The following is an 8,347-nucleotide window of genomic DNA, read 5'->3' as shown; positions in this document are numbered from 1 at the left end:
GTCTTATTATTTGAAAATTAGCGAAACTTTTGACTAAGTGTTTTTAAATTAATCTTCAGCTCATATACCGTGAGATTATTTGCTGCAGCGAATAAAACTTCTAGAAAATAGAATATGTATAGTCATTTTTAATTAATCTTCTTCCTTTTAACCGTGAGTTTATTTGATGCAACGAATTAGCAAAATATTAATAATACAGTCTCCGTTCAAGGAGCGAAAATATCAATTTATTGTTTATACTCACTTCATTGCATTTCTCAAATGTAGGCTGAATTAAAAAATAATATTTATTCATGAACTGGAGTGTGATTGGAGCTAAATAGAATAAACTGGCTACTTTTTCATATTCAAAGCTAAAATATAATAGTGAAGAGGAATCTTTTTCCAAGTCAAGTGGTGAAAATTTTCCAAAATTGTGTTGTGAAGCTCCACTTAAAGTGTACCCCACTGGAAAACGAGTGCTGTCCTACCCTTTTTGACTTGTCGGTTCAAGTCATTAATTATTTTGGGCATTTAAAAAATTCTCCATCCGTCTCATAAAAATATTATAAAATATATGCATCTTTCATTTTTTGTCCGTCTCACAAAAATATAAGTATTCTATTTCTATAAAGTTATATCAATTTAATAATGTTGGTCTCACTAATATCAGTGGAGGATCCAGAAATGTTTTTCGGAGGTGGCGGAATTGTGTTCTCTTATAGTACTTTGGTTCCATGCATTTTGCTAAAAAACTTTTTAGTTACATTAAGTGTGTAACTTTTGGTCCAAATATTTATGGTTCGGACAAAATTTAATAATGGACAATATGATCGCTAAAATTTTCTTTTGAAAACTCAACTTGGCGATGAAACTAGTTTAGAAAATTGTAGTATAAAAGTATAGCTTATAGTTTAAAGTTATACGGTATAAAATAAACTATATTGATGCTTTAAAAATATAATCAACTAATATAAATTAATATATACCCATAATAATATTTCTTTTGTAAATTTCATTTATTGATTAGGACTTTGAAGTAATAAAATCTCTAGGGATACGTTTAGTAATTATTTTTATGAAATAACTCTACTGAGAAATGGAGTAATATATGTATAATATACTGAAAGTCTTCTATTAAATAAAAATTTATAATATGTCTAAAAAATAATAAATGCACTCTACTAATTTCTAAAAATTTGCCCAATTAATATTAGGCCCAACAATGCAACCCAATCACATGTCATCTTCTCTTTTCCCTCCGTCCCTGCGCAGACCCTTAAAATCTCCAATTACGGCGTTAACACCACTATTTTCGTATTCCAATAACTCCATCTTCTCTTCTTCCCTCCTCTCTGCGCAGTTCTCCATTGCCGCTCAGCTAAGGAGTTCTTCGACCATGGGATTTTCCGGCCAAACCTTAAGAAAATTCAACCCCTCACTATCCACTAACACAACTTTAACCACCATTCTCCTTCTCTCTCGGATATCGGTGGTGCACACCCGAACTCCACATTAGTATGATATTGTCCGCTTTGGGCAAAGCTCTTACGGTTTTGCTCTTTAACCACCATTCTCCTTCTCTCTTGGATATCGGTGGTGCACACCCGAACTCCACATTAGTATGATATTGTCCGCTTTGGGCAAAGCTCTCACGGTTTTGCTCTTGGAATACTCCCAAAATGCCTCATACTAATGGAGTTGGGAAGCCCATTTAATGGAGTTGGGGAAGCCATTTATATGCTTGCAATTCTTGTTCATTCTTCGATGTGGGAATTGTTTGCCCTCACAATACCCATTGCCATATTTTTATGAGACCACTGGGAAAATTATTTTAATTTGGGCCAAATTACTTGATAATATTTTGGGGATTTTGGATAATTAGATTGGTCATGGAAAATATAAATGAGCCCAAGTTTGTATTCTAAACATAAGGCCATATCATTTGCTCCACGACTCGATCTAACGGAATATCATGATATTTGCATAAATTTAGAAATGTAAAAGGGAATAGTAAACACACAAAACAGAAGAAAAAGTTAGATTTTAGAAAATCGACACAACTCAAGCGAGATTTCCAAATTAAACACAAGAAAAGCACACAAGTATCTCTTTGGTCTTCAATCAAGTTCCCCTGCATGTTCCCCTGCATGTTGGTGTAGCTCTGTTGTGTCTCTTCTTCGTCTTATATTTATATCCAACGCCAAAAAAAATTCCACAAACCATCTTGGCCTTCCACTTCTAATAATCATGTAACCAATTCCAATCCCAACTATGAATCCACTTCCATATCCCATTACAACACTTCGCCAACCAAATCCATCTATGAACTCATATTCATCATCTTCTTCCTCTGCAGGCTGCATCAATTTCCCATCATCCTCTTTGCATTTTCTTGTCAACGGAAGTCCACACAATCCCAAGTTTCCCATGTATGAATCATTCTCAAATGTGGAGAACTGATTAGATCGTGGTATTTTCCCAACAAGATTGTTCATTGAAATGTTCAATTTTGAAAGAAATGTCAACCCTGTCAATTCACTTGGAATTTCTCCATCCAATTTGTTTGTTGACAAGTCTAACGACTCGAGTTCACTCATGTTTTCAAGGGATGAAGGTATATGTCCTGTGAGGCTATTGTGGGACATGTTCAAGTATTTGAGAATCTTGAGTTTTCCTATGGAAGGTGGAATACTCCCATAGAATCTATTGGATGATAAATCTATTGTTGTAAAGGTTTCCAATAGTCTATTCAATAACTGATCCTGACCTTTCAATGTAAGCCTCATCTCCAGATTTGCTAGAAAGCTGTCATAATCTAATTCTATTGCCTCTGTCATTGCTTTGAAATTCTTGAAATATGTTTGAGGTAGAGAGCCCACAAATTCATTATAGGATACATCTAAAACTTGCAACATAGGAAATGGAATCTTGGTTGATGAAGGACGTGACATGTTACCACCAAACTTGTTAGACCTCAACGCTAGAACTCGAAGCTCGGGAAGACCTTCCATCCAAAATGGAAATTCATCTTGTATTCTATTATTTCCGATGTCAAGACCCTCTAGATATTTGCAGTTGATTAAGGATCTAGGTAACCGTCCTTCCAGTTTGTTCGTTCCCAAATTGATGGAAATAAGCCTACAATCCTTGGGAAATGCTGATGGAATTAGGCCTCTAAGATGATTCGCGTTTAAGTGAAATATTCTCATATCTTCGCTAAAGTTTCCAAAGCATCGAGGAACTATTCCTTCCAAAGTGTTATTTGAGAGGAGAAGAATATAGAGCGATGTCAAATTGCAGATGGAGGATGGAAGCATGCCGTTTAATTTGTTGGAAGAGAGCGATAAGGCCCCTAGACTTGAAAGATTTCCAATGGTGGATGGTATTGGACCTTCAAACAAATTATTTGAAAGATGAACAAGGAAAAAACTAAAATTTCATTACATCTAAAAGTGGACATGCATAACATATTACTACTAAGTTCAACTATTTTACTCATCATAAGCATGTCCGCTATTTTCCTTATCAACTAAGACTACTCTACTGTTTTACTATTAAAATGCATTGCATGTTTCATATTAGTCCTATAATGCAATATGAAAACGTGGAATATTCATAGCTAAAATACAACAATTAGAAATCTTACCAGTTAAAACATTGTTGTCAAGGTATAAGTCTCGGAGAGCTTTCATGTTCCCAATTTCCGAAGGCAATGCCCCAGAGTATGTATTACTTGACAGTTGAATCCCTTCCAAAGAAGTCATATTGAAAATGGATGTTGGCAAAGGCCCTGAAAACTTGTTATAACTCATGTCCAACCACTCCAAACTATCAAGATGGCCAATCTCTTGAGACATGGTTCCTATAATCAAAATGTTTACAAAAAGTTTATATGATTTTTAATTACAAAAATATTGGGGAAATATAACTTGCCATCGTTTGTGTTAGCATAAGCTTTAATGCAAGTTAATTTTCAATATATCCAGAATTTATACGTTAACATACAACTATTATGTCATAAATTTAAAATCATGTCAAATAATTTAGCCTTACTTAACAATGTACCAAGTATTGGGACATGTGAATGTAATAATTTATTTGGAAAACATACACTCCTAGTTAGTTATTTGAATTATTGGATCATTTTGCTAACATTTGTTGATTTTACTCCCTAGAAATAATTTCAGGCATTTCAAATATGTATGTTTGTTAGTTGTATCTTTCAACAACATTTTTTAACATGTGATTTTCGTTAGGGTATAAGCTTGAGTACAACATGATATTACTAAATTTAAGGCTAAGTGAATAATAAATCATACCACTTAAAGAATTATTCTTGATCCGTAACTGGAGCAGAGTCGTCACGTTCCACATTTCTCTTGGGATTGATCCGCTAAGTTTGTTATCATCCGACCACATCATCTCCAATTTATTAAGACCACCAATCTCTCTAGGAATATTACCTGAAGAATAACGATATCATGAGTAAAACGGATAAGTTTGTTGATAAAACTTGACTGACAACAAAGATATACTATCTCCAAAAGTGGTCAAGTTTCATACCACTTAAACTATTACTGTCAAGCCATAAGCGGATAAGAGCCGTCATGTTCCCCACTTCTCTTGGGATGGATCCGCTAAGTTTATTGGACCCTAAATCCATAAACTCTAAATTACTAAGAAGGCCAATCTCTTTCGGAATAGTACCTGGACAATAATAATGAAGTCATGAGACATTTATATTTGATGATAATAAAAATAGTATAGGGTACTAATCTTTGTTTCCAACCTGATAGATTGTTCCAATGAAGGTCTAATTTTGTAAGGCGTGTGATGTTACCGATTTCTTGAGGCACATGTCCACCAAACTTGTTGTATGACAAGTCAAGAATCTCGAGTTGTTGACATTCACCCAAGGTCACTGGTATCTCTCCTTCCAAATGATTGAAAGTTAGCTGAAGTTCTTTGAGTCTTGGAAGTTTGTTGTGGATGCAAATGTCCTTTGGTAGGCCACCATGAAGACGGTTCCAACTCAAATCCAGAGAAACAAGAAAAGAAAGATTTCCGATTTCTGGTGGAATGCTCCCATTGAGTCCCATATGCGAGAGATCTAAATAAGTCACCCTATTATAACGCGAATCACAAGTAACTCCTAACCATGTGCAAATAGAAGTTCCCGCGGTCCAATTATTTTTCAAAATATTGTCAGGATTTGAAGGGATGAGGGGTTTGAAAGCAAGAAGTGCAGATTCATCAGTATTGATTTGATGAGTAGTAGCATGGCTAAGACAAGGAAACAATATTAGTATGAAAAGTAGGAAAAATGGGGAAACTCTCTCCATGTAGTCAATGCAGAGTGCAAATTGCAATTATGTGCTAAGAAGAAAACTATTTATATTCAAAGCTAAAAAAAATCTTTTCCAAGTCAAGTCAAGTCAACTACAAAGTGTGAAATCAGATAATTATTTCAGCAAATCAAATTGTTAAAGAAGCTAAAGGTGAAAAAGTTATGGGAAATGTGTCTACACCATTATCTAGTCATACCAAAGTGGAAAAATGAAAAAGCTAAAGGTGGAAAAGTAAAGGAAAATGAGTAAAAAGGGAAAGTGCGTGCACACCATTAAGCCAGACAAATCAAAATGGGCAGAAAGGAGAAAGGCAGAATACAAAAGAGATAAGATGAAGCAAAAGGAAGAAGATAATGCGTGTAATCTTTTTTTTTAATCGAAAATAAATTATTTTGAAGAACAGAGAAAGAAAAAAGCATTAGAGTATATCACACTGGTGAAGCCCATGTTGGGGTTTTAACTTTGGGCCTTTGGAACATTAAGGGATTGTGGAATTGTCACCTTATTTATCTTTTACATTCCAATATATTTTACTCCCTCCCTCCACCATTTAAAGAACTTTTTTACCATTTTGATTTGTCCACAATTTATAGAACCATTTACTTTATTTCACTTTAGTATACAAACTCCACATTCCACCAACTTTTTACACTCACAATCCAATATAAAACTAATACTCACTCAGTACCAAAAAAATATGTGCATTTGGGATGGCATGGGAATTAAGAAAAAATTGATAAATTAAGAGAAAGGAGGAGACCTATATTATTAAATTGATATAACATTCCATCTACTTTAGATGGAATAAAGTAGAGAGGAAAAAGGTAGTTGAATATTTTAATGAGAAGAGAGGAGAGAGGGGGTTATTTCCAAAATTGGAAAATGGTCATCTTGATTGAGACAAATAAAAAAGGAAAGGTGGTCATCTTGAATGCACGGAGAGAGTAATTTCTTAAAACTCGTGCTGAGTCAAAAGAGCTCTTTAAATCATGAACGGAGGGAGTAAAATGTTGTATAGTGATACTAGGAGCTAATATCATAAACTAAGGCGGGACTCTGGATTTTCCCATAACTTAAAACTATATATTGTTATAAAATCACGAACTTTGATCGTGTTGGGATTTGCAATGCTTGCGTGAATGGCGGTCGAAACTGTATATTGTTATAAAATCAATATTCCTACACAATATCTAATTCAATTTTTGATATTGTTAAATTTCTAATATCTTGTCCCCCCACACGTGAGGGGGCGTGTTAAATTTCTAATATCTTGTCCCACATCGGCTTGGTGATGATCCTAGCTTCTCTATATAAGTGTGGATAACCCTCCCCCTTATGAGGCCTTTTAAGGGGCGAGTGGCCCATTTCCAATAGATATAATATTTTCAAAAAACGTACCTTGCCAAAAATGTATGTGTGGATTTTAAAAAATCACCTAGTGAAGGAATGACTGCAACCTGTTCGATCTATTGCTTCACTGAATTCCTTGGATCTGTTCACAACGGGCGCACATGCAGAGTGTTCGACACTTTGTCGAACAGAAGTAGCAGATGTGTGGTTTCCTCGCCATAGCTATTAAACAAAATCTGTCCTTCCCATGCTTCTATGCGAGTTAGCACGGTAACCGCTCGACGTATTTTTCCAACGAAAATACAAAATACCTTGTACCTGTTCACAATTTTTATAAAATAGAAACTAACTTGTCTATAGAAAGATACAAGAGAATCTGGCATCATGTGGATATTTCTTATTCCCGAAATACAACTTTCCGGTAACGTCATCATGTGGAATTTAATCAAACATTTAGAGCAAATTTTTTGTTGGGTATTTCGGCAACCAGTTGAAGAGCAATATACCATGAGTATTATTTAGATAATGGAAATAAAAAAAATTTAAAAATAAAATATTAAGATCTATGTGGGATATTTGGCATCAAGAAATGGGATATTTCTTATTCCCTAAATACAACTTCCCGGTCATGACATCGTGTGGGATTTAATCAAACATTTAGAGCTCTTCTCACCACACAAATTTTGTTGGGTATTTCGGCAAACAGTAAGCGCAATAAATTTTACATGATGAGAGTTTTATTTAGATAATGGAAATCAACAAAACTAAAAATAAATTATAGAGATATATGAAGGATTATATTAAGATGACAACCACTTTTAAAATGACAATGTACCACGAATGAGAAGAACCCTTAGATTTAGGTGCAGATTCAATCTTAGCATGCTTGCCTATGTATCGTAGATTGCTTGATTATCTTTGATTTCGTATCACATATAGCTTAGAATCACATGCCAAGTTGCTTGCCTATATACCGCATATTGCTTCCCTATGTATCGCAGATTGCTAGCCTAGGATGTCATTTTAACTATGGTGTTACGATAGTGCTCTGATTTCGTATCCTATATTGCTTGGAACCATATGTTGAATTGTTTAATCACATTTTGCTTGCATATATATTGACCCTAACACACCCCGATCTATGAAAGCACAAATGCATATAATAAAATGAGAAAAAATTATTACATCGCTTTTGCGTGTTTAAATATTCTGTCAAATTGTTAAATGTCACTTCAGTTATCGTAAAAATATTAAAGATGTCAACATTCATATTGTTTGACTTAAACACTAGGAATCGTCATATTTTAGAGAAGGTGGTAACCAAGTCTAATGGTATCTATTTAATTCAATCTCTTACATTTCAATCTTTGACAAAATCTGATGAGATTGTTCATGAAAAAGTAAAAAACATAATAATTGGTGGATACATATTTTAGAAATTGAGATCACTTTCATTGACTTAATAAATAATTCTACAAGTGTAATCAATTACGAAGCCGCCGCGGCATCATCAATTATCAGATAGATATAACGTTAATTCATGGCTTTGACTTTACCTAATGCTTTCATATTTGTTACAATCTCCTTAAAATAAACATCGTACACACATACATGTATATACATCGTAGCTCAATCACAAAAATACTACAGTTGAAATCAAGTCAAAA

At 34.2% G+C, this 8,347-nt stretch overlaps 1 protein-coding gene across 1 annotated transcript; it reads right to left on the bottom strand.

Moving 5' to 3' along the window:
- Positions 1–1,993: 1,993 nt before the first annotated feature.
- On the bottom strand, positions 1,994–5,324 carry LOC125197989 (uncharacterized). The gene is made up of 5 exons (XM_089064026.1): positions 4,772–5,324; positions 4,546–4,689; positions 4,302–4,445; positions 3,629–3,844; positions 1,994–3,373 (listed from the first exon to the last, which is right to left on the bottom strand). The coding sequence occupies exons 1-5, from the start codon at positions 5,322–5,324 to the stop codon at positions 2,100–2,102; spliced, it is 2,331 nt and encodes a 776-aa protein (XP_088920152.1). The 3' UTR covers positions 1,994–2,099.
- Between the last annotated feature and the right edge of the window lie 3,023 nt (positions 5,325–8,347).

This window comes from Salvia hispanica, chromosome 2, assembly GCF_029641045.1.
Source record: "Salvia hispanica isolate PSC_SH4W2 chromosome 2, Shi_PSC_v1, whole genome shotgun sequence".
Classification (NCBI taxonomy): domain Eukaryota; kingdom Viridiplantae; phylum Streptophyta; class Magnoliopsida; order Lamiales; family Lamiaceae; genus Salvia; species Salvia hispanica.
This window is presented reverse-complemented; position numbering and strand designations above follow the sequence as displayed.

Excerpts from the sequence above, each read along its gene's own strand:
- LOC125197989 (XM_089064026.1), bottom strand. The coding sequence starts at position 5,324 with ATGGAGAGAGTTTCCCCATTTTTCCTACTTTTCATACTAATATTGTTT. Across the intron at positions 4,690-4,771 it reads TCATTGGAACAATCTATCAG|GTACTATTCCGAAAGAGATT; the intron begins GTTGGAAACAAA and ends ATTATTGTCCAG. Across the intron at positions 3,845-4,301 it reads CAAGAATAATTCTTTAAGTG|GAACCATGTCTCAAGAGATT; the intron begins GTATGATTTATT and ends TTTTGATTATAG.